Source organism: Astatotilapia calliptera, chromosome 1, assembly GCF_964374335.1.
Source record: "Astatotilapia calliptera chromosome 1, fAstCal68.1, whole genome shotgun sequence".
In the NCBI taxonomy this organism is placed as follows: domain Eukaryota; kingdom Metazoa; phylum Chordata; class Actinopteri; order Cichliformes; family Cichlidae; genus Astatotilapia; species Astatotilapia calliptera.
The window spans coordinates 5,704,784-5,731,184 of NC_137422.1; the positions used below are offsets into that span (position 1 = coordinate 5,704,784).

Sequence of the window (26,401 nt, forward strand, 5' to 3'; positions counted from 1 at the left end):
CTTTGGCATGTTCATAGCAGCGTTTTCCTTCATTTCTGCCTTTACGTGTGGACGGGATTATTTTTTAAAATGAAAACGGAAAATCTCCGTTTTCAAAAATACCCGTGTACGTGTGGACGTAGCCTCAGTCTCTGACTGGAAGCGCTAATTCGTCATTCGGCTTTTGTCAGACTAAAGTAACTGTTAAAACTGTTTGAAAAGCTAAGCTATACAACAAGGAGAGATTGAGAATTTCCTTTTAGTTCTCAGTTTATTTGATATTGACAAAAGTTAGTCAGTTTTGTCTGTTCTTCTGTAAAACAAACTAAGATTTATTTTTAGAATTAATATTTTGTTTCTAAGTGGAATTGACAATTTAGTCGTCTGTTTCATTTGTTCTATTTTGAAACTTAAACGCTTTAGCGGCTGTCTTTTGTGTAGTTTGCAATATTTGCCTTTATTTATCTGAAAAAGTCTCATGTTCCTTAAGTACATCTACCCTGTTGAACTTATTATGGGAAATAAATATTTAAATAAAAACAAGCTGCTGATTATTTCACATTTTACTTGTGAGCAACGGCACATTTAAATCTTACAAATATAGTTATTTGGCTTATATCGTGATAGATATCGTTATCGCCTGAAATGAAAAAAACATATCGTGATATGAAAAAATCTCATATCGCCCAGCTCTACGTGTACGACATAAAATTGTTTCGAGGTCAGTAAACACAACCAGAATTCATACATAAAGCACACGGGACTATAAGGGGCAGTGTCGATTTTCAGAAAAATCAAAGCATTGATTTTAAGTGTGCCGTATTTTCCAAAAAACACGGTAATAACGACGTCCCGCTAGCATGTGCTACCAAAAATAGTGCTTTGTTGTGTATCTAACGTACGAAAGCCAAACCAGTTCCACACCACTGAAGTTGCAGCATTTTTACAAACCAGTTCTCGGTTCATCCGTTTCATTCAACGATCCACTTTCGCTCTTCTCATTCTCCGTCGCCGCTGTGCTTTTTCCGCCATGTGCATATGTAAACAAAGACACTGCGCGTGCGCGTTTTACCCATATTCTACCGCAATATTTCATTTTCTTATTGTTGCCCAACATTATACTGGATCAGCGATTGGTGTTGGCAGAACCTTAAACCCAGGTCTTGTAATCAGATTGGAACCGGGAAAAATCTGAATCAGTGTTTCCTTAATGCTCAGGAGAGTCTTCAGCACATCAGCAAGACAATCGGTTGTATTAGAAAAACAAAAGCATTTTTTCATCTGTTAGGGCTGTGCGATATGACCAAAATCTCATATTCCAATATGAGACATCTATCGTCCCAATAAAGATATAAATCACAAAAATTTAACATTTTCTGAAAATTCTGTGAATCTCGGGCAGCTTGACTTGCGTGAAGTGTTTCCAGCTGCACGTCGTGTACCTGGAGTCTTATGTCTAAAAATGAAACTATACATTTTTAGACATAAGTTGTAACTGTACATTTAACAGCTATTAGTCCTAATGTTTATTTTCACTTGCTAGATACGGGACAGACTTGAATGAGGAAAAGAAAAGGGAGAAAGGAAGAAGGGGAATAAACAGCAGAGAAGAGGGACGGGGATGAAGGGCAAAAAAACAACTAAATAAGCAGAAAAAAAATACATATATCAATCACCTGTTGAGAAAGAAAAAAGAAAACGAGCAGAAGAAAACGAGAGCAACATAATAAACAACATCACGATGATATATGGGAATATAACAGTAAATACTAAATATTAAACATTATTGTGCAGCATATAAGATCAACAGAACACAGTGTGCTTTGAGGTAGGAGCCAAAAAGGGTGTAGTTTGTGGGTGTGATCACCCGTGTGTACACCTGTGAGCATGGACGCGCTTGTTTTTTGTTTTTTAAAAGGTTCCTTCATGTAATAATCTGCTAGAAGGTGTGGGGGGCACAGCCCCGTCCTCCAGGGCATGAAGCAGGTATGGAGGAGATCAAAACTCCAGACATCCAGAGGCCCCCAGAACACAAGAGACCAAGGAAGACCAACAGAGGGGCAGCCGCGCCGCTGTCCCAGAAAGAGCTGAGGAGAGTCCCAGATGAGGGCTTACTCAGCAGCCGCGGAGCAGAAGCCAGGGGGGGTTGCAGTGACGTGCCTGTGAGCTCCGCCGGCAGCCAGCCTGTTCAAACGTTTGAGTCTAAGGTTTATTTTTTAGCACCTGACGGCTCTTTTTTGCATCCTCTTTCACGTGATTCAGTTTATTTTGAAAAGTCTCAATAGGACCTTGAGCTTTATTGTGAAAGGTTTATGTGGAAAATAAACAAGCGGACATGCAATGGTTTTACCGTCGTTGTTGCTAACAACAAAGCATAAAAACAGGCGCTTGTCCGTCCGTAGTGTGGTTATATTAAATATAAAAGAAAGAGAGAACTTTAAGAAATGAATATAGTCACTACAGTGGCCATCAAAACGATACAAACGATATCGTAAAATTCAATTCAATTTTATTTATATAGTGCCAAATCACAACAAAAGTCGCCTCAAGGCGCTTCATAAATGAAACGATAGATGTTTTTATATCGTCATCCGATGTCTATCGTTATATCAAACGGCCCCAGCGCCTGTGACTCTGGTCAAATGTTACACAGCCTGAAGCGTCTGTCGTGGTGAATTTACGGTGTCGTCTCCTCTGCTCTTTGCAGCCACCGTCAGGCCCAAGGATGCTGTCGCTCACAACCAGCTGGCAGCGTTTGGGGAGTATGTGGCAGAGATGATGCCCAAATATATTCAGCAGGTCCAGGTCAGTTCATATTCACATCACAGTGGGAGCACGTACACTCTTCTGTTGCAAATCCTGCTGCTGACCGAGACAGCACATTGATGGTTTTTCACAGTTATTGTGAAAAGCCATCAATGTGTTGGTGCCGTTACTAATCAAGACCTGAGTAAATATTTTAAAACTGTAATTAGACTTATTATGTTTGGATTTAGGCAGCACGGTGGCACGGTGGTTAGCACTGTTGCCTCACAGCAAGAAGGTCCTGAGTTCAATTCCACCATCAGGCCAGGGTCTTTCTGTGTGGAGTTTGCATGTTCTGCCCGTGTTTGCGTGGGTTCACTCCGGGTACTCCGGCTTCCTCCCACTGTCCAAAGATATGCAACTTGTGGGGATAGGTTAATTGGATAATCCAAATTGCCACTAGGTTTGAATGTGTGAGGGAATGTGAGTGCGAATGGTTGTCTGTCCCTGCGTGTTGGCCCTGCGACAAACTGGCGACCTGTCCAGGGTGTACCCCGCCTCCAGCCCCATGACAGCTGGGATAGGCTCCAGCACCCCCCGCGACCCTGAAAAGGATAAGCGGAAGCGAATGGATGGATGGATGGATGGATGTTTGGATTTACTCTGATTTGAAAAAGGAAGAGAATGGATGAATGCATGTTTAGATTCAGAAACCTGCAGCAGGGCCTAAAAGACTGTGTTCATGTGTGTAGGTGACCTGCTACAATGAGCTGGAGGTGATGATCCATCCTGATGGAGTCATCCCTGTGCTGACCTTCCTGAGGGACCACACCAATGCTCAGTTCAGGAACATGACTGACTTGACAGCTGTCGACATCCCGACACGACAGAACCGTTTTGAGGTACAGAGATAAACTGGAACTGACTGAACCGTGAGCTGCCTGAGGTTATTGCTAAGAGAGGCAAGGATTTAAGCATCCTATCTGCAGGTGCATGCCTGTGTAGCCATGGTTACAAGAAAGTAGAACTCTCAGTGCAGGTGAACAACAACATATAACATGTTACACTATGTCATTATTTGTTTAACAAAAATGTATCCAAAATTTGGTGCGTGAAAGACCAAGTCTACAATTAATGCTTTGATAGGAATTATGAGGGAAAGTAGAGCCTGGTGCTGGTAATCAATGCATTTGATTAACCCTTTAAAGCCGGTCAGCGCGGGCACGCTCCGTTTTGCATAACTATTTTTAAATCCCCGTAGAACTGGAACCACGTAAGCTAGCGCAATAATGATTTTTGCATATGAAACCAGAGGAGTTGTACTTACATCTCATGCCATCAGCTTGTCCTCGGTCACGGTTTCCTTCCACATATAGCTTTGCAAAAATTGCATAAAAAGCACTTGCAGGAACAAAAACATAATATCCCAGAAACACGCTTTGCCGATCCGATCAGCTGTTCATAACACTTCCTACATTGAAATAGACGTCAGCGCGAACTATCGCATGTCCGCCATTACCTGCCCGTAACCGGAAGTGATGTCATTTTTACGGAAAATTTAGTTTTTTACTTGTAGGCCTTATAAGCCTATACTGGTGTTTTTAAAAGTCTTGTTTGACTTTAAGCTTTTCTGAATAGTTTCTGTGATGCTTAGAACTCAAATTGCACTGCTGGAAATAGTTTATTTTGATGCACATGCTGTTTTCTTTGCAAATGTGCATTGTAGGATTGTTTTTCGTTTTTTCTGCAGTTTATAAAAATTGGTGTATCTGAAAAATAAAACTATGAAGACACTCAAAATAAATTTTCAGTTGTTGGAAACTATTTTTTGCAACTTTTTTTGTATTTAAAGTTTTGAGGGATAAACTTCTTAAAGTAGAAATATATGTAAAAAAAACAAACGATTTTCTATTTATTTTTTTTTGTAATTTATTGCAATTTTTTTTTAAAATAAACTATTATGTAGTTACTATGGACTTAATGCATACATATTATTACAATCTGGGCTATAACAGTTGTATTGATGTATAGCAACTTGAAATGCTCCCAAAAATGGCTCCACAGCATGTAAAAATATAAAGTAAGCTCTGGCGGATTTGGTGCTATGGTAGGTTTTAAAGGGTTAATTGATCATCAGCACGGCCAGCCAAGGAGGAAAGATAAGCACTGATAAAGAAGCAATTATTTATGCTCATCAGTCCATTATTCTACAATGAGAAAGAAAGAAGAATTATAAAAAAGTGGAAAGCATTCAAGACAGACAAATGTACCTCAAGGTCAGAACAGGCAACGCTCCGGGAATCTGGAATAAACCCAAACACTGCATCTCAAAGTGTGCAGGGCTCAGTTAGCACGTTCAATGATAAACCTGATGACAGCCTGGAGATTTCTGCAATGTTGCGGCTCATTTATCAACCGAGCGTCTGCACCAATCTGTGCTTCAAGACGTTTCACAGCAGCATCTGTGATTTATCAACATTTGTTCCTGAATTACTTTGTACTTCTTTAACAAATGGAGTAGTCCCTCTGACTGTGCATCATAGAGCCTGTCTGCATTAGGACATTTTACCATAAACCTTTAAAAATACTTCTGCCACCACGTTCAATAATAATTGTATTTATTATTGTGTTTTGGTCATTTTGTACAGTTTTCCAAAGCACCAAAAACCACACATAATATATAATAAATATGTATAGTATAATATAATATAATATAGTATAATATAATATAATAAAAATTTTCAGTTTAATATTAAATGCTCAGGCTCTAACCTTCATCCAGCGAACCATTTTCTTCCACTTATCTGGAGCTGGGTCACAGGGGCGGCACCACGAAGGCCAAGGCCTGTTTGGACCTTGAGTCATTTAGGGGCATTGCTCTGCATACTGAGGGGGGTTCAAATATAAGTCAAATATGAGGCCATCTGTCTGAGAGCTAAAGCCTGGTGACATTAGGTCATGTAACAGGATCACAGCAAACCAACCGATCTGTAACAGAAGAGCTGAAAAGAATCATGTCCAGACTCAGTCCAAGAGAAGGGCTGTGGTGGGACATTCGGTAGTCTAATTTATGCATTGATTGTGTACTATAGTACTCTGACTCACTGTGTGTGCTGGTCTACAGATTGTGTACAACCTGCTCTCACTGCGTTACAACTCCCGTATCCGCGTCAAGACCTACACCGATGAGTTAACACCGGTTGACTCCGCTGTCCCCGTCCACATGGCCGCTAACTGGTACGAGAGGGAGGTGAGTTGCCCGCTGCACTTGTGAAACTCAGCAGTGGTTTATACTAACATTACAGACAAACTGAGAGCAAAGCTGTATTACCACAGGTGTGGGACATGTTTGGAGTTTTCTTTGCCAACCATCCCGACCTGAGGCGGATCCTGACAGACTATGGCTTCGAGGGTCACCCCTTCAGGAAGGACTTCCCTCTGTCGGGATATGTGGAGGTGAGTTTACTTTGAGTCCACTTTATTCAACTCCAGCAATGTGAGAGACGGGAAGGAATCTGACCCGAAGCATGCCTCCCTCTGCAGGTTCGTTATGACGATGAGTTGAAACGTGTGGTGGCGGAGCCTGTGGAGCTGGCGCAGGAGTTTAGGAAGTTTGATTTAAACACGCCCTGGGAGGTGTTCCCCGCCTACCGAGATCCCAAAGAGGATGCACCCAAGCTGGAGGCTGGTGAAAAGGCCCCTGAGAAGAAGTGACGTCCTCTTGTTTAGCCTCCACATCTTCATCACCATGTTTTGTTTTTGTGTTATTCTGGGAGTCCAACCCCCCAGCAATCCTGATATTTATGTAAATAAAGATACTAGTAAAACATCTGGAATATTGTGGCTTTTTTTTCTTCCAGTTGATGAAAAAAGTATCTGAAAGGATTTGACAGAGGGGTACAGACCTGTCACTTTCACCATAAACTGGGAAAATGTTTTTAAAAGTAAACCCAATAATGCACAAAGCCTTATTTTGTTTAATTTTTCAAAATAAGTCCTTAAAGAATTTACATTCATGTTGGAATCATGAGCAGCAGAATATCGACCTGGGGGAATTCAAACAAAAAGGAAAAAAAACTAAAATTTTGGCACCTCAGTTGCTGACCTCAACTTCTGTGTTTTTTCACTGGTTTTGGTCTGGGAGGAATCACTCCATCGGTTGTCTCATTAGGAGCATGTCCCAACATTGTCAGGCATGCATGCAACCACATGGGGGCCATACAAACTACTGACACTATTTGAGTTTCAGAATTGTTCTTTTGGCAAAATGAGCTAACGTGCTGCATTTCCTTCCCTTTGATTTTCAGAGTTTTCTTAAGTTCAGCCCTGGGTAGGTAGAAAATGTTAATTTCTAACAAATGACGCAGCATCCTTTTGTTCCCGATGTGTTCCTGACACGAGGGCATCCAGCATCAAATCTGTGCTGAATAAGGGGAAATAAGGGACCAACCCGAGGTAACTAAACTGGGGGACGCTGTGTATTATGGGCCCCAAATAAACTGTTCCTACCGAGGCAGCAGCTTTAGCAAGTTGATAAAAGAGAAAACTAACAAACTGTGAGTGAGTGAAAAAGTCTGTGTGGTTGGTCAAAGTTGTCTCCAAATGTTTACCGAGGCTAGGATGTTCATGTGACTGTGATTATAGTTTTTACATTGCAGTGTCTGTTATGAACTTCATACCCCCCCCCGCCCCAACACACATACAAACACACAACCGAAAAAATGAAACCAGACGTTTTAAACTATGGCTAACGTGAAAGCCAAACATGAAACAAACTTTTTGTTTGTGACCACTGAAGTCTTTTCAAATTTCAAACACTAAATTTAGCCAGCAGGTGGCGCTGCAGCACTGAATATAAAGCTGGAATGTCTTTCATCGCAGTCAGAATGACACTCAAACCTTTATGTTTATTTTTTATTTTGTCAAACATCTTCATTGAAGCATTCATTTTACAAATAAAAAATACTCGAAACACTTTAAAGAGTCAACGTGAGGCAGACTACTGCAGACAGGCTGTGGGTCAAACTGAGCCCTCTTTCCCCATAAGCAGGGTCACAGTTTCAGTTTCAATCATGCCGAGTAAAATGATGCTGTTCCAGAAAGCGAGCACATTTCGACCCATGTCTGTGCCACATATTTACTAATACACAGTCTTCCATTGGGGATTATCAGAAACAGAGAAGCACAGACCCGAAACATCCAACATATCGTCAGTTACTATACAGATAAGTCACTAATCAAGAAAAGTACACAGCAGGCATCGAGTGGGTCTGTGAAGCTGCTCTGCAATCGTGACAAAGTATCTTTTTCATGTTTTTCACTTAAATGCATGCATCACACGAGTTTGGTGCAGGATTTCTGGACACCTTTGCAGACTGGTCACGGTTCTGAAAGCTGAACTGAGGCGTTCCACCTGTGTGCACTCCTCCTCACTGAGTGTTAGACTGTGACAGAATATATCTGCAATGAGCCACGCTCACAGTGTAATTTCATACTGTTAAAAAAAAAGGCATATTTTTCTGAATTTCTCAGAAGTGAGTGCAGCCCGTAAAGGACAGGAAATTGTGGATTAGTGAGACTGTGAATGTGGAGCCACCTGAAGCCGGAGATCAGCTGGTGCAAAATCATTTCTCCTGTGCCCAAAAGATGTGACAATGAAGCAAAGACTTTTCTTTTTACTTTCCACTACTCTAACGCTGTCGTTTAGGAACATTTTCAGGTTTATCTCTTCAGGTTTTCATAATTTTAAAGCCCAGTTTTAAAGACCTTGGTCCATTTGATGTAACTTCCTGCTGCTGCACACTCTCATTTCTGTCTCCTCCTTTGCCACGGTGTGTGTGGTTAGAAATTTCTGCTCTTAATATTAGCAATTAATCACATTACTGCCAGATGAGGGATAGTCAGAATTCAGGGATACATGAAGGGTTGCATGCTTCTTATAATGCAGCTTGTATTTTTTCCTAATCAGTCCAAATGACTTTGCACCAGCCCACTGTTTATGTTTCCTTCCAATGAATTTTTCACCATTGCGGCGCTCCAAGGGCCGGTAAAACTGGCAGGACCGCAGTGTGGTTAACGGGCATCTAGTTTATTAATAGCGTGGCTGTTTGGATTATTTTAGGAGTTACGTGTATTGGCTGCAACATTCACTGCTATTCAGCCTGCCAACTGAAGCGTGGCTACCCACGCGATCATTACCCCTGCTGTGGTGCTTCAGTCTGAATGCACTTCACTGGAGCAAGAGGAAGTGTTTATACACAAGTTTCCTGGGCTAATTAATTAATAGAGATTTTTCTGTGTGGCTCAGGATCGGCAGTTGTCCGAGATCTCTGATTCGCTGGTTATGATGTGGACATCATAGCTTATGTCTTATTTAAGTGTGAACTTCTCCACCCACAGCTTTACAAGAGGAAAATTATATCTTGAGCGATCTGATAAAAGCTAAAAGAAAGCAAAGTCAAGGCCTCTGGTATTTAATGTGAAATGTTTTGTTAATGGCCTTTTTAACTTTTGATACTAATAACAGATTTTGTTGCTAGGGGACAAAAGCTTTCTATCTTTTTTCTTCACGTTTAATTTGTTGACTCCTCTAACAATTTAAAAAAAAAAAGTTTGCTTGAATTTAGGCAGAATATTTGCCTTGATTTGAAAGATTCTGCTTATCCAAATAATAAAAGAGGGATTTTGGAAGTGATTGGACTGTAGTGTCTGGTTGGACACAAAAGCAGCTGCACCTGCAGCAGATGTACATGAACACCACCACTGCTCAGGTGGAGCACCACTTCTCTCCACCTGATGAATGCCAGTCAGTCTCTATTTCCTCTATTGAGGAAACTGTGTTGGGTTAAATGCACACGAGCACAGACTCTGTTGTTTGCTGTGAGAGTGAGCTGTTAAGCAAAATGGGATAATAATTCAGTGTGGGTTCGACACTGGGCAACCTTTTATAATTGCACAGCCATTTATGCTGTCAGTACCACCAAAATACTGATTAATGAAACTAATGTTGATTTGTTATTTTAGTCTTCAGGAAGCAGGTTTGCATTTTTTATACACTGGTGTGTTTAGATCAGGGGTGTCCACCTCCAGGCCTCGAGGGCCGGTGTCCTGGATGTTTTCGATGTGTCCTTGATCCAACACAGCTGATTCAAATGGCTAAATGACCTCCTCAACATGTCCTGAAGTTCTCCAGAGGCCTGGGAATGAACTAATCATGTGATTCAGGTGTACTGACCCAGGGTGAGATCTAAATCCTGCAGGACACCGGCCCTCGAGGCCTGGAGGTGGACACCCCTGGTTTTGATCGTTGGTTATATGAGAACCTCATTCCTGTGAATTTATAGCCAGTTAACTGTAATAAAAATGTAAATGTTCAGTAAAAGTGAAGTATGATTTCACATGTTGCCTTTCCAACAGAGAAGGTGATTTCATAAAGTCAAGGTTCATCACAACTTGAACAGCATCATCGTTTCCCCTGCGGCGTGAAATTAAACAGACATGCATATTATAGCTGCCGGGAGAAGCAATTACATTTTCCCCACAGTGGTTCTGAAGACATGAATTAAGTGCCGCTAGAATTAGAAATCAAATTAAGGTCCAGATCCCTGCAGGCTCAGAGGTGGCATGTGGTCAACAGTCGGATGGATATGGAGTCTGCACATTTCTACAGCTACGTCAGTTTGTTCCCGTCGCGCTCTGCTCCTCCTGCGGCTGATATTTGGGCGAGAAACACCAAACTTAAAAAAAAAAAAGACTAATTTTGACACAAAACACACAAATTTCATATCAATTTACATGCCTCTATAGACAAAGAAAGTAAAGACACTTTACAAGCAGAAACACCTTGGACGAGGGTAACAAATGCACTTGGAGGAATATTTTGCTCAAAAAAATGAAAAATTCAGTGATTATCTACCACAGCTTTATGTCTACAGGTCAGACTGAAGTGTGCATGCAGTTTGAATTTTCATTTTGCTCAATGTAATGGAATTAAGTACATCGTTTTGCAGTTTAACCCTTCCCTTATAATTCTGCAGTACATTACACAGGACGTTTAGTGCACATTTATCAAAACATGCTTACAAGTTTCTCTTCAGAGCAAGATCTTATGTTCAAAATGCAATCAAATATAAAGACTTTACAAGGACGATGTACTGTGGTACGCACCGGCCAACTGTCAACATTAAATAATCATATAACACTTTAACTAAAGTCGCCTCATTTAATCACTTAATCTAGCAATGTAGTTGGCAAGTAACATATGTGTTTATTTGTCAACAACTTAATGTCATCAAGCGGCAACGAGCAGCAGCCTCGTCTAAAAAAGAAGCTAACAAAGCCAAATCTATGAGCCACTTGGGCCTGACAACGGAAACAACTCAGTTTCAGTGCAGCAGAAATACGCAGGTGTAGAGTTAGGTTCAGTTTTTTATCTTTGTCTTTATAGCGAGAAGTGAAACTGTCTTTTGGGGCATTTTCATTGCTGCTGTCTAAAAAATAACTTGCTGTGTTTATTGCACCGCCTTGGATTCAGTGTTTGTGAGTGACTTTCTAACAGCTGGCATTAATTATCAGATATCTGTGACCGCACATGCAGCTCGCTAACCTATCTTTGTTGCCCAACTTAGAAGTTAGCTTGCTAGCATTCCACCTTAGCAGTCCACCATATTGTCCCAATATCCATCCAATCATATAATAATCATTAACAGTATATCACAGAGCATTTCTGAATCCCACTCTGTTTTTGAGCTGTATAAAAGACATGGACGCTAACTGATGAGCTAACACAGGAATGAGTGGGTGATAACCACTGAACTTTCATTAAAGAGTTAAATATTCACATCTGCCAACATCATATCCTGGGAAGCCACTGGCTGAACATTGATTTTGTTGTAAGCGCTGCACTCAGTCCGGGTCGCTGTGACTTTGTGAAGGAATTCATATGAAGCAGAAAGACAGCCACAAAGCAGCATTCATTTGGAGTACAGCTCCCCAGTACTTTCTGTGAAATCTGAGACTTTTCCATCTTATATGAATTCCTCCAGAAATGTTCGGTGCCTAGTCAAGGTGCTGCAGCTAGGGTTTCTTGTCTGCATATGATTGGCTGGTGGCAGTATTGGTGGTGGCGGCAGCAGGAAAATCTGGGTATACCAGGAAGCCGGTAAAAGTGATGTACTTGGCGTGGTTGCTGTAGGCACCGAATCCATCTCTCTGGTGGGAGTAGAGCCAGACTGTGTCCCCTGGTTTAAGTGACAGCATCAAACTCTGGCTTTGCAGAGCTTTCTCACCTTGGCTATCGTCATAGATCATCGCTTGCACTTCCAGGCGGTTCTTCATCAGTTTGACGGACAGTGTCTTCTGTGGCATCTTGCCCACGTTGAAGGAGAAATAGTACGCCCCGGGAATGCGGCAGGTGAACACTCCCTCTGTCACGTTGAAGTCTTCCCCTATGTTAACAAATGCAGTGTCGAAGCTCACCGGCTGGTGTTGCGGCATGCCCAGTTGGTTCACGCCCACAATGCTTTGGGTGCGCCCCACCGAGAAAGCAGATCTCTGGTCATCCTCTTCGTCCTCCTCCTCCTCTTCTTCCTCTTTCATTTGCGGCTCCTTCTCCCCATCCGTCATTCCGGGTCTGACATGATCCGTGGCCTGGTTGTCGCTCGGCAGTGGGATGTTGTCTTGCAGTGGCTGCTCGGAGTCGGCGTGCTGCTGGTGGTGATGGTGGTGCGTTTGGTAGCCGTAGACATCGGGGTACACAAGGTAACCATTGAAGGTGGTGTAGTGTCCGGTGTTGCTGTACAGCGCGTAGCGAGGGTCGCCATGGAGACGGAGCCAGACAGTGTCCCCGAACTCCAGCTGCAACATGACACTCTGGCTCTGCACCTGAGGAATGATGCAGACTGTTATGCCGGTGTAGTCATACCGAGGCCTGTTTCACATCAACAACAAACACATGATCCTGTCACACAGCCTTTCATTGGACGGAATAATCCGCTCTGATCTGATCTCATTCCCATCCCCACACAAACACACCCTCTGTGAGTGCTACCACAACCTCTGACATCATAAAAGAGCGCTGTAAATATGGGGAGAAAAAACACACATCGAGAGAGATTGATTCAATCAATTATAAGATGTCTCTATAAAGTGCCGGGGCCTGTTTAAAGGTTATTGAAGTTCCATATTTTGGGAAATCTGGTAGCTTGATTAGATTAGAAGCTTTTGCATTTTTTAAATGTGCATGAAATGCAATGATCTGCTGGGAAACCTCTGGGTCTGACATTCATGTGCATGCCACTGGAATATACCAGAAGGTGTGCATGGCTTCACCCAGTAGGAGAGCGTGCCCTCAGGACAGCTGAGGCACATGAAACAGAGCCAGAGACCCTGACCCAGTCTTCTTGATTCTGACTGAGCACTAAAAAACACAACAGATTCATGCTGGGGGATCTTAGCCCAGGACACCTTCAGTACAGTTCTCAGTGTCAGGAATTTCACTTCACAAAGCAAAGTCCCAAAGTCCCAGTGCCTGACAGATCTGCACTCGGAGCTTCTTTAACCGTGTCCTGCTGGGCCAGCTGTGTGTATAAGCACAATGTAAGGTAGATTATTTAATGTTGTGGCCAGTCAAAGTACTAACTGTGGAGCTGGAGCTCACTTCCATAAAAACCTGAAGCAGGCTCCAAAGTTAAAAAACAGTCACTTTATTATAATAAGCAGAGGTGTATTAGGGCTTGGTGCATTTCCGCTCAGTCACTGACAAGAGAGAGATACCGGGGTGTTTATTACCCACTTTGACAAGGGGATAAAAGTTTAGGTCAGTCTCATCCTCCAAGTGTAGTAATCCTAACCAGTAATACCTGCTGAACATGTAAAGCACTACTGGATTATAAGATTTGGCCGCTAGCAGCTTTCTGTACATAAAAACAAATAAGATTGAAGCTCTGAAGCGTACCTTCCTCTCCTCCCCTGCATTTTCTTCATACACAATGGCCTGCACCTCATTCCTGTTTTTCATCAGCATCACAGACAGGTCCTTATGTGGAAACTTTCCCACGGTGAAGGAAAAGTAGTAGGCTCCAGGGATACGACAGCGGAACAGACCAGACTTGGCATCAAAGTCCCCACCGATGTTGACGTAAACAGCGTCAAAGGTTACCGTCATCTTTGGTCCACCTTCCATGCTGCTGGTGCGAGCGACCGAGAAAGCTGAGCGCAGCTCTACATCATCAAGCAGACGGGCGAAACCCCACGCACTGCCCATGTGACTCAGGCACAGCAGGACAATCAACAGGCCGGCTGGGAGCAGCATCTTATCTGTAGACAGAAAGAAAGAAGGGACACGTTTACCTCAAATACAGGTTTGCAAAGTTTCAGTCACACATCTCAGAGTTTCAGTCCTAGCTGCGGTTTTTGTGACAGTCTATCATAGAAAGGTTTCCATGGATCACTTGGCAAACAGCAGTGTATAATCAATACGTGACAGGGAAGTTAGGATATGGAATTTCCCTTGCTGCCTTGTCTTACTCCATGATTCCGAGTGGGATTTAATAAATAACCCTGTTGTGTTCAATCTGCTTAAACAGCACATCAGCTCCAGCTGCCTGAAGCCTTGTGTTCATTTATCTTGCTGCTTAGTGGCTGGAACATTTGTAACGGTTGTTTCATTAATTTCCACAGCATCGTATTCGTCCCCTTCACATGATTTGATATACCAATGCTCATAGTGAACTAGCACATGGAGATAAATGGAGATAAACCAGAACCCATTTCTGTGGAGAAGAGTTGGACTAGTTTTTTTCTGTCGATGGTTTCTTAATCATCACCATGGCAACACAGTAACGTGGTGGCTAACACCACTGCCTCACACCTGAAAGTGTTTGCCTCGTACCTGTGTGAGTTCTCTCTCCATCCCTCATCTCAGAGACACGTAGTTGGTAGGATTCAGATAATTGGTGATCCTAAACTGCCCAAAGATGTGAATGTGAATGCACGCACACACACACACACACACACACACACACACACACACACACACACACACACACACACACACACACACACACACACACACACACACACACGCACACACACACCTGTAAATGGATGGATGCTGCTTACGTGCTGTCGCAGCCTTGCTTTGCTGCTGTCACTGCCCTTGAGGCAGTCACTGACCTCCTGGATGTACCTGAGCTACTCTCACTGAGTCAGTGTTGTCGGCACACTTGAACCAGCAGAAACTTCCTGAAATTTAGCACCAACTCAAAACATCACCTGACAAAAATGTCCATCGTAGAGAATTATGGACAATAATAAATAACTGAGCTTCAACTGTTAAGCAAAGGCCATTTACTGCATATGAAAGATGACATTGCTCCATCAAGCTGAGCTTTTTGTCCACTGCCATCTAGATCAGTTTTAAAAACCAAGCCGAATTTTTGGCCTGTCTTAGAAGCTGAGGAACACTTCACTCTCATATGGTAGCAACTCGTCTGTCACAGCACGACTGCCTGACACAAGCTCTGAATCACACCCTGTGTTTTTATCCTTTATAATTTACAAAATAAATATAATCTTGCCTTCAGTAACACTGTTACTGTAATAAGTGGACAAACCTGGAGAAGCCAAAGCATCACTTTCTTGTCGACTTCATTACAATCAGGTTTTCTTCTGCAGTCAGAGAAGCTGCCCCTTCCTGGTCATGACAGACCGTGCAGTCATTTCAGCCACATCTGTCATTTGCACAGTGGAGGCACATATTTGTATCAACATTAGAACCACACTGGACAAACCCGACCCCGATACAGTGGAGCAACTACACATTTGCACATCAAAAACGACAACAAAAAAAGCTTTTCAATGAAAGAAAAACACGCAGTCCCAGAGCAGGGTTTGAATCACTCAAGCAGTTCGTGCTCAGTAAAGGAGGTATTGTGTTCTTTATTAGCAGCGACAAGCGCTTTCATTGTCTTATTGTCCTCCCCCAGTGAACCAACAGGAAGTAGACACACACACACACACACACACACACACACACACACACACACACACACACACACACACACACACACACACACACAGGTGGAGCTGCAGGGCTCTGAAAGCTTGTCAGAACAAAAGGACGAGGCTTAACATGTAAGGAGCAGAGACTCGGGGGAGTGGTCTCCATGTTCAGCACAGTGAATACATGATCACCACCTTAGTTTTACATTTGGACTTATTACATATAACAACCATCCACTCACAAAACAAACAATGCAGAACGTTAGAGAATATGAAGAAAATTAGATGCAGTTGTGTCAACAATATGCTTCAGTATTTCACACAATCAGAAGAATCTGAACTCTAATTCAAATTGTGAGCAGACGGTGGAGTTTTATGACAAGTGACAGTGAGGTATCAGAAGGTTTATATAGTCATAAACCCTGTCACACACTTCCCCCCCCCCCAAAATCAATACTTGAGTCACCTGATGCTGCTACTGGCTCTCTGTACTGTAGCTGTGAATGCTCTCATAGCGAGGGTGCTGCTGTGCTCTTAAGGTTCTGGTGTTATACTCCCTCCCAGGCCCTCACGTAGGTACCATTCATTTATTTTAAACACTATAGCTGATAAAAAAATAAAACAATAAACATGAAACTCATTAAATGAAACATTTAGAGATAAGTGGTTAATCCATACTGTCAGATTCATTTTTTACACTGTGACATATCTCAGTTATTGTTTTATTTTGCAAATGTTGACAGATTATATAAGTGCAGGATGTGGAGCTGGTTAGTTTGCAGCATTGTTGTAAAGTTTCCTCTAGATTTGGCTGTGGTTTCCATGGTAACTGTTAGGTTAGGTCAAGGTCAGTTTGAACTGGAATGACTGACGGTCCTGCTCCATGAAGAAATTGAGTGCAGTGTATCTTACAAGACAAATTAAAAGTGAGTAACATTTCCCGATCGCACTGCAGGTTTCTCCCGTCTCACAGGTTATTTTTGCAGAGGAAGGCACTCTGGACTTCTGGATGCTGCTTATTTTGTTAAACCAAATGTCTGCATATTTTTATATCATATTTTATGATGGATCTTTTACTGGTGACCTGACAAGGCTAATCTGCCTACCAACCCAGACGACAGCATTGCACATATGTTCAGCATCACAACTGCAGAAAGCTGGCATGCTGTGGAAAATACAAATAGAAACAGAATGCAAAGATTTTATTTACAGTAGAACACAGACAGCAAATCAAATGTTTCAATTGAGAAAATGTACCATTTCAGTTAGAAAATAGGTGCTTTTGATTTTGTTGACAGCAACACATCTGAAGCTGGGCCATGTTTACGAACGTGTAGCATCCCTTCTACTGACGACAGTCCGTAAACATCTGGGAAAATCAGGGATACCGGCTGCTTTTGGGAGACGAATGTCGACTCGTTCTTTTCTGATTCTTGACTGGATCTTCTTTGCCGTGTCTTTCATTTCATAATGCTCCAAATATTTTTTATTGGTGAACGGTCTGGGCTGCAGGCAGCTCAGTTACCCCGCCATGCTGTTGTAAAAATTGCAGTGTGCAGTTTTTGTCTTTGTCCTGCTGACATAGACAAGGCTGTATGTACCTTTAGCATTGATGCTGCCTCTCCAGATCCAGTTCCACAGGCACTAACACACCTGATTATCATCACAGATGAAGGCTGCTGAACTTGTACTGATTATAAACTGTCCATCTCCTCTTCAGTCCAGATAACGCAAAATAATAAAAAAGTGTGTGACCACAGAACAGTTTTCCACTTTGCTCCAGTCAGCTTACAGTTTGGCGCAGAGACGACAGCAGTGTTTCAGCAGTGCTCACACATGCATAATGCAGATTTGTGGGCAAACATAGACAGTGATTTCTAGAAGTGTTCCTGAGCCCATGCAGAGATTTCCATGACAGAATCCCTTTAGTACAGTTCCACCCGAGGGCCAGACTATCATTCTTAGAGTCTCACACACTTTTGGTCACATTATATTCCACTGCATTATGTTTTAATTTACACTCTTACACAGTGTTCTTGTTCTTTTGGAAATGGTTTTATGAACTGCATGTTTTTACTTGGGTTAAATGCACAAGCTTAGACGCACAGACTAACATTCACTGTCAAACCAAACACAGTAAACACACCATTACTTTGTGCAACAATTTTGCAGTAGTGTAACAGGTTTGCATGCCTAACTGGTGAGAAAAGTGGAAACTATAAGACTTAAAACAGGTTCATACATACAGGCTGCATGTACACAGCACACACACTGACTGGGGATAACGTTTTGACTCCTTAAGCTTGTCCAGTTTTCTAACACATTAACTTTGAGGACACAAAGGTCATGTCCTCCCCAACAGAAGGGAACAGAATGAAGAGATAATCAGCGTTATTCACTTCACATGCATGAAATCATGATGTTATGGCTGATCGGTGTATATAACTTATATGAAGCAGGAAATAGGTCCGTATATTTTGTTCTGCTGGGATTTTTACTGGCTGTTATTGATTAGAATTTGTTCTCATGACAAACCGGCATTGTGGCGTCTTACCTCATCTAATGTGCAAAGTGTTGTATATTATATGGTTCTCTATAACTTGTAATCTTTGAAAGTTATTTACTGGTGAAACTAAATGTTCTTCTTGTATGGCTATACTAAATCGACCTCTTTAAATGGAAACTAATTATAGTGGTTAATTGTACTTAAGGCACCGAGGCACAACTGATCACTTCTGTGTGATTACTCGTCCCATTGCAGCAGAGAGAGAAATCTTTTCTGAGAAAGCAAATAGTGCTGCAGATATCATAATTTTCCTTTATGAATCATAACAGTCTTAAAAAAGCAGATGATGCAGTAGTTAGTCTTGTTCACATAATGGCACCTTACATTAAAAAAATAGTGTTTGTCTATGTAATGGCAGCAGTTTTAACTAGTCATGTTGATTCTCCGCAGAGAGACGCTTCGGGTTCAAACAGTAATAAAAGAACAGATCAAACAAACTTCCTCCATAATGAGCACCCATGGGAGTAAAGCACAGAGCGAAGCAACAGAACGGGATGGAGCTGAGTAAGTCCATTCAAGAATAAAGAGTACATGGTGATACTTTTTCAAAAAATGTAACTAACGAGCCTCTTTCTAGTGCCCTGCACAGTTCTATAGTTAAAATGCACCTCAGGTGCATATTTCTCTTTGGCTGACTTTCTTGAAGTTTAGTGTTAACATTATTATGCGCGGAGCATTGTAATTGTGTGGTTACAATTATCTGATTGTACAAGCTTTTTTAGTATGCATAACACAACAATATCTGTTACACACTGAGTGTGTTTGACTATGTGCTGCTCAGTGTGTGCTGTAGTGAATATTCTTCATTTTAACCAGAAACAAACAGAAAAACACTAAATGGCTATGCTAGCTGTACTGAGGTGTAGCTAACAATGCTGCAAAGCACTACTTTGAGCTGAACATATGCTAACATATGTTCACTGATTATGCTAACACGTCGATGTTAAAGTAGACCTACTGCTGTTTCTGTCATGTAAAAGTGTATGACGGTCATATGGACAACACAGTGGTGCTAGCACAGTAATCCCTGTTGGCCAAAAGCCCCTTTAAGCATGTTAACTGCCTGAGCATGGTAGCATGCTAACATTTGCTATACAGCATGATGAGTAGCATACCACGACATTTGATTAGTTGTTGTAGTTTTACTCAGTAGCAGGGTGTCCGGTGATTACTGCAGTAATAAAATGACATAATGTATTAAGGTTAAAAATAAATAATACTAATGTAAGTACCGCAAGCCCAGAGGTCTGTAAACAATAAGCACTGCAAGTAAGATGAAGTATTGGCTCAGATACGAGTTATCTGCCATCTGGCAACAAAACGCCTGAAGATAGGGGCTGCTGCCTGCAGAGGCTCAGTCATCACGGGATAGCTGACTTTCATATTTGTTCACTCTGCTGTTAATTGTGTTTCTAATTTCTTGCTTCCCCACAGGCCGAGACAGACTGTGCAGAATTGGTGAAGCTGCTAATATTAAATAGGCTCCAAGTCACAGGCAATTTGTTATCTATCAGTCAGAAGTGTAAGTTCAATAAGTTATTGGATCATAATATAGATGTGTATATGTTCTGAAACCAAACCTGTAACAATAAATTAATAATTTGTGGAAATTACTTTAGTGTTATGTTACTGAAATATATTTTTGTTATTCTTGAAGCTCAACAGCTTCACAAGTTAATTACCTCGTTAGAGTTTACTCTTGTTTCAAGAGGACAACAGCTCTGTTTAACCCTCCTGCAAATAAAACCATATGTTAACTTAATGTGACTGCTAGCACTCGGCTGTGATGGCCAATACAGAGACTGAGGGAAGCCATCAGACTAACATCAGCTGTGACAGATATAATATGAGGAAATGTATCAGCTAATGAATTTGACTGCCATGAATCTTATTTACTATTTCTTTTTACTAGTTACTTATCTCCAAATGTCTGTTCATACGTCGATTTCTATATTTAACTGGGCTGAAGCCAGAATTCCCTTTTTGAACAGCTTACGAGTCCAGCAGCTTCTTCTGAGGGGAATACTGAGTAGTCTGAGCAGACTGGGAGATCCCGTTATGGTCCCAGTGAGTCCTGGATATGTTCCTTTTAACAAAAGACGTCTGTTCTTCCATGTGCCAGAGGATTTACTATGTACTGGAGTAAAACATCTCCTACCCTCATTCCCCTTAAATACTTTTTGTGTTTTCTGGCTTTTTGTCTCAGGGCAACAACAGAAGTAGGCCAGAGCTGTGTTTACATACACTGTAGAATCAGGTGGAACTGAACACATGAAAAACAAATTACAATAAGCAAAAAACAAACAAACAAACATGTAAATGCTGCCATCAAACTGCCTCTTTTGTCTTGCCTTCAGACTGCTCAGTAGTTTATCTGTAGTTGTCCAGATATTCGGTGAGTTCTTAAACTCCATGGTATGCAAATATCCGTGTCAGTACTAGCTGTTTCAAAGTGCCAGGAAACATGTTCTGGGAAAATCCACGGGGACTGATTCATTACTCAGTTCGCCAACCAACCGGATGTACGAGTTGGCGCTGCCGCGATACACCTAATCCACCGTGCCTACATCCATCTGGACAGGACAGGAGGGGCTGTCCAAATGATGCTCTTTGATTTCTCCAGTGTCTTCAGCACATTTCAAAATGTCCTGAACAGTGTTGGGTGTAATGCGTACTGTAATTAAATTACTTTTCCACTGAAAAAGTAGAGTAACTAATTACTGTTCATTTTTAGGTATTTTAATTACAGTTACTTACAATGTACTTACAACGTAGAAGTAAGCTCTGCTGCTTTAACACCGCTGTAGTGCAGCTGCGCGTCATTTCGCACCAGTTTGCTGCATAGTCGTATTCTAAAGCGGAAGATGTCGGACTCGGCTGAAGCGAGTGGCTGTTTTATGAAATGGACATATTCCCATCTCTTCACTTTTCTGAAACAAGCAGACAAGAACATTACAGTAAAATGTAAGCTATGTCTTGGGGAGAAAAAACTATCGGCCGCTGTTAATAGCACGAGTAATCTACTGAAGCACCTGACACGAGAGCATAGACAAACACTTCTGAGTGATCCTTGTTCATCATCCATGGATAACACCGCGACAACTCCTGCTAAGCAGGCAAAACGTGATTTTACTTCAGCAGCACAGAAAGCGTCTGAAGGTGAGCTTAAAAAATGATTGCGGGCTACATTGTGGAAAAGATGCTACCGCTGCGTACTGTAGAGTCTCCGTCTTTAAAAAAAATGTATTTATTATTTAAAGAGTTTAATTTCTATTGTTTGCCCATTCAAGGTTTATAGGGATTTTAAGAAGTATTTAGTTAAATTACTTATTTAGTAATTAAGTTACTTTTCTGACACAGTAATTAGATAAGTATTTTAAATACAATATTGACTAAGTAATTAGTAATTAGTAATTAATTACTTTTTTAAAGTAACTTACCCAACACTGGTCCTGAATGACTGTCCTGCACATTGATACACCTCTTAATCCTTTCAGAGTGTTGTTTTGAAGACCTCCAGAATAGTTGTCTTATATGTATCAAAATAAAAGCATAAACTTGGATTTTTAACGCAGATGCAGAACATGAAACACTTATAGCTGAGATATTTCCTCACTGGTCAGAACTGCGTTAAACACAGATTACTGTACGCTAGCACATTCACATTTAAAACTGTGTCAGACACAGAAGTTTGGACGGCCACTGCAAGGAACTGTGTCTTATTCCCTTTTCACTCTGCCCCCTGTACACATAGGCAGTGGCATCTCATATTCAGAACAGGATCTGCAGCTACCGGATACCGGATGAGCTTTCAGAATACCTGAGAGTGGTAGACTAGTGTGTGTTCAACTATTTGCAACTGAACATCAACACACCAAATGTGCTGGAGGTACAGGATTACCTCACCTCTTCTTTCCGTTACAGTAAACACAGTGCAGATGGTAGCGGAAGAGTCAAAGTTCATTTTGCAGCTGTGGAGGCTCCAGCTGTATTTTGTACAGTCTACGACAAAATACAGACAGAAGATTTTTTGAAACTTCTTTTCCTAATGAATGTTTTCCACCTTCTTGGCATTTGGTTAACTACAAAAGCAAGTTGTGTAATTAATGTATTTGCCATAAAATACATGGAGTATGAATCATGTGCTTTTGCACTGTTGTGTTCTGCCAGTTTAACTCCAAGTCCTTCACCTTGCTGGAAAATCAACATTATCACAGAAGATGAAAGGTTGCATGCCTCAGTGACAGTCGCAGCAATCTTATCAAAAGAGCTCTGATCCTAGAGGGGATCAATCACTGTCTGTACGGGACTCCCCACCACTCAGCTGAGTGATAAAGCAGCAGCACAGAGCTGGTTGTGTGTCTGTTCACTGTATACACAGCATGAGTGTTACAGAGCTGCTGTATTTTCTGATGGCTAAAACACAAAACACAAAGCATCCTGCATTTGAAAAGGCATCCATCTTCCCAAGAGATTCAGAGATTTGTGCATTAGCCAAGAAAACCACCATCTGCAGTCATTTGTATTTGCCAATATGTGCATACATGGAGCGAGAGGTGGAGAAGAAAAACTCCAAGATCCCCAAACTGATAGTAGGCATTGGTGAAAACTGATAAGATATTCATTCAATTTAAGTCATCAAAGTAGGAACTGGGTTAAGGTGGGTTGCAAAGTGGCTTGTTGGTGTAAGCAACTATAGGCAGAGCAGTTAGAGAAAGAATCAGCTGAGCTTGATTTCATGGCCTCCCTGAACAAATTGTTTCCCCAAATCTAAGTAGCTTTACTCAAAAAGTCTCATCTTGTTGTTCGATGGGGTTGAAAATAAAACGGGCTTGCACAGATGTGATGGATTCAAAGGGGTTTTAAATACTCATCTGTGTTTGTTCTTAAAAGGTCATAATGATTGTTTGTAGAGGTAAAATCATAAGCTATCATACTCAGTTGAATAATAGTTTTTTCACCATGTGATTTCTAATATCTACACTCTCTGTGATCCACAGATTAAGCAGAGACACTGAGGAACACACAGAAATATCTGTGTGTTTTTCAGACAGCAGAAACATGTGAGCCAAACTCCTCTTTGTCTCCAAAGGTCAGCCTGTGGGGGATTTCAAAACCAGCCTTATTCTTAGATTGACCTTCATGCATTTTTGAGTTTGTAGAGAGGATTTTAAAGGAGTCTCACAGAGAATTTCTCTTGTAGAAGTTAGTTAAAATACTACAAATGCATATCAGTGTGGTGTCATGGATTGCACCGCAGTGAACCAAATGTCCTCAGAGACAGCGAATCCTTGGCAGGTTCATTGCTTTACGAGCTTTGTCTTTATTCTTTTCTAATATCAGCTCGCCATCAGATTAAGCACCATCTTGTGTTGTCAGTAGAGTTGGTGCTTCTAGTCCATTTTCTCTCGTGTTGTGGTTCTCCCCGAGATATGCCCCGCGTCTAAAAATAGAGGGAGGAGAAGGGCTGATTTCTCCTCCCTGGAAACAGATCGATACCTGACGATTGAGATGGGAGAGAGAAGGAGGACAAGAGGAGGGAGAGAAAATGGAGGAAAGGTGGAGAAAGAGAAGAACGATGAACAAATCTGGCAGAATTTCTTGGAGTGGATCTAGCTGTTGAGTGGTTACTGGGGATTTAAAATACAGTAATAGTGTGTGTGTTTGTGCGTGCGTGCTCATGTGGCCTATATAACTTTGTCATGTGGGTGGTGGTGTGCGTTTTTGTGTAGTCTCTGCTGCGTGGGTTGTTGGTGGTGTGTATCAGAAGAAATGTGTGACTGCGAGTGTGAATTTATCTGTGTGTGCTGATTAAAGTTATATTTTTGTGCACATGTGGGTTCACACATCTGAATCATGCTTGTTTCTGCCCTATATAATGTGGTTAAGGTTATATGAACAGTGGGGGAAATAATCCTTTCATGCCCTGAATCAGTAAGTGTGCTCACTTACAAAGAAGGGAACAGCCTGTAATCTATATGGTTGTCTCATTTTAATGGAGAGAGGCAGAATATCAACCACAGGGCCCAGGAAATATTACAATATTTTTCAGACAATAAGGTGCACTTAAAATCCTTTTATTTTCTCAAAAATCGACAGTGTGCCTTATGTATGAATTCTGGTTGTCCTTACTGACCTCGAACTGATTTTATGTGGTCAAATATCTGTCAAAAAATGTTGGTAAGCTACAAAGCCGCACCGCTTGATGGATTGTTGGAGCATTACGGCTACCGTAGTCAGGAGCCTCGCGGAATAATCTGGGTCCTAAACTCCATCCGCTTCAGGTCCCAAAGTCTGAAATTCTTTCATCTTTAATAAAATCATCAGCGTTGCTGCTTTACCAGGTGAAACAATTAAGTTTAACATCCAGGCATCCATGAAAAAGGAATTTATTACATTTCACTGAGTTAGAAGTTAGCAGGAAGTTAGCTCACTAGTTTCCACCTAATCATGATATAACATGTTCTGAGTGAGAGATTTCTGAAAATTTCAAACGTACAGCTCTGCTATCACTTCCAACATAAATGAAGACAGAAAACTAAACAGCAGTGACGTTTGTAGGGTTACCGAAGTTGGGCTAGCTGGTATATAATGATGTGCTACGTGGTGGCTAGCGACACAGTTATGTTAGCATAGCATAAACACAGTGAAGCTGGAGGATGAACGCTAACTTTTTTCCCCTTGATAAAAGTTAGCCTGAGGGTTCCCGATGGTTAGGGACAAATGCAATCGCATGGCAGGATGCTGTAAACGGACCAAACTTCAGTCAGGAGAACAACTGAGATTATTCATCCACAATACGAGGTTAGTCATTAATATACTGCAACAACATGGGAATAGAGCAGCTGCCAGAGAATTCAACATTAATGAGTCTGTCACGGTACTGGGTCATGGGAGCCAGTGTGTGGGTTGTTAATGTGTCATTTTGTATTAATTTGTGTTCTAGTTTCAGTTTAGCTCATCCAGTCAATTTCTAGGTTGCTATTAGTCCTTTGTTTCTTAATTTCTTTGTGTCAACATGGGGAACTTTACAACATGTAAAGTTCCCCATGTTGTTTATTGTGTGTTATTGGTCATGTTTCTTGCCTGCCTGGTTAATGTTGTCAAGTTTGTGTCATGCCTGCTTCTTATCATGTTTTCCTGTTTATTATGAAAGTCCAGTTTCCATGTCTTTGTGTTTTGGTTTACATTTCCTGTGCATCATTATGTTCATCCTAGTCAGCTGTTTCCTCATGTGTCTCCACTCCCCCTGATCACCTTATGTGTATATTTAAGTCCTTTGTCTCTTACTGTTCTTTGTCCGGTTGTGTGTTATCCTCACCACAGATTTAATAGTTTTCCCTCATTGTTTCACTGTATTTCATAGCATTCCTAGTTACTCTGTGTTCATAGTTTTTCATAGTTCTTTCACAGAGTGTCATTGTCATTTAGTTTACACAGTGTTCTTAGTCCCCTTAGTTTTCCCAGTTTCAGTGTGTCTCTAGAGTTGTTCTCATGCCATCAGCCACAACAAAGGCTCGCTTTATTTTTGGACTTAGTTCTGTCTTCACTGTATCTGCTTTTGGGTCTACCTCATCTACACACCGGCGCACCCCGCCGTGACAGCACGACCTGACCATGTCAGACCCAGCGGACAGTCCAGATGAGATGGGGGAGGAGCTGCAGCGGATCAGCCAGCTCATGACACGCATCTGCGGGTGCATGGACCCCAGAGTGGTGTCCACTGTGTTGGCGGCTATAGACGCCATCCTGTCGCAGCTCCGGCAGTTTCCCCAGCTTTTTGAGGCATTCGACTCTCTGGCCCCCCTGAAGGAGGAGCTTCGCACCCATCGCTGGCTTAGAGAGTGTTGAAAGCCGCAGCAGCACCCACGAATTCACCCCGTAATCGGGTGTCGTCGCCGCTGCCTCGTGAGCCAGAGGCAGTCAGAGTTGGAATGCTGAAGCTCGCCACTGCTCTGCCAGCGTCTCACCATTCATCGGCTTCCTCATCTCCGCCACAGTCAAGCTGCACAGAGGTGGTGGAGGCCATCAATTTTGGTGACGATGAGCGGCAGCAGGTGTTACGAGCCTTTCGGGAGGAAGAGCTCCGTTGGAAGCCCTGGCTCATTT

General features: G+C 41.9%; 2 protein-coding genes across 2 annotated transcripts in view; one reads left to right on the top strand and one right to left on the bottom strand.

Moving 5' to 3' along the window:
- ndufs3 (NADH:ubiquinone oxidoreductase core subunit S3) overlaps positions 1-6,553 on the top strand; it is a 12,661-nt gene extending 6,108 nt beyond the window's left edge. Inside the window, exons 3-7 of the mRNA XM_026151565.2 lie at positions 2,687-2,784; positions 3,477-3,626; positions 5,849-5,974; positions 6,061-6,180; positions 6,268-6,553. Of these exons, the coding sequence (XP_026007350.1) occupies positions 2,687-2,784; positions 3,477-3,626; positions 5,849-5,974; positions 6,061-6,180; positions 6,268-6,438 (665 nt within the window). The 3' untranslated portion in view covers positions 6,439-6,553. The remainder of the gene's footprint in view (positions 1-2,686; positions 2,785-3,476; positions 3,627-5,848; positions 5,975-6,060; positions 6,181-6,267) is intronic.
- Positions 6,554-11,649: 5,096 nt separating this feature from the next.
- The window catches only part of c1qtnf4 (C1q and TNF related 4), a 51,651-nt gene continuing 36,899 nt past the window's right edge, over positions 11,650-26,401 (bottom strand). Inside the window, exons 2-3 of the mRNA XM_026151687.2 lie at positions 13,679-14,040; positions 11,650-12,606 (exon numbers count right to left, since the gene is read on the bottom strand). Coding sequence (XP_026007472.1) covers positions 11,800-12,606; positions 13,679-14,040 — 1,169 coding nt within the window. The 3' untranslated portion in view covers positions 11,650-11,799. The remainder of the gene's footprint in view (positions 12,607-13,678; positions 14,041-26,401) is intronic.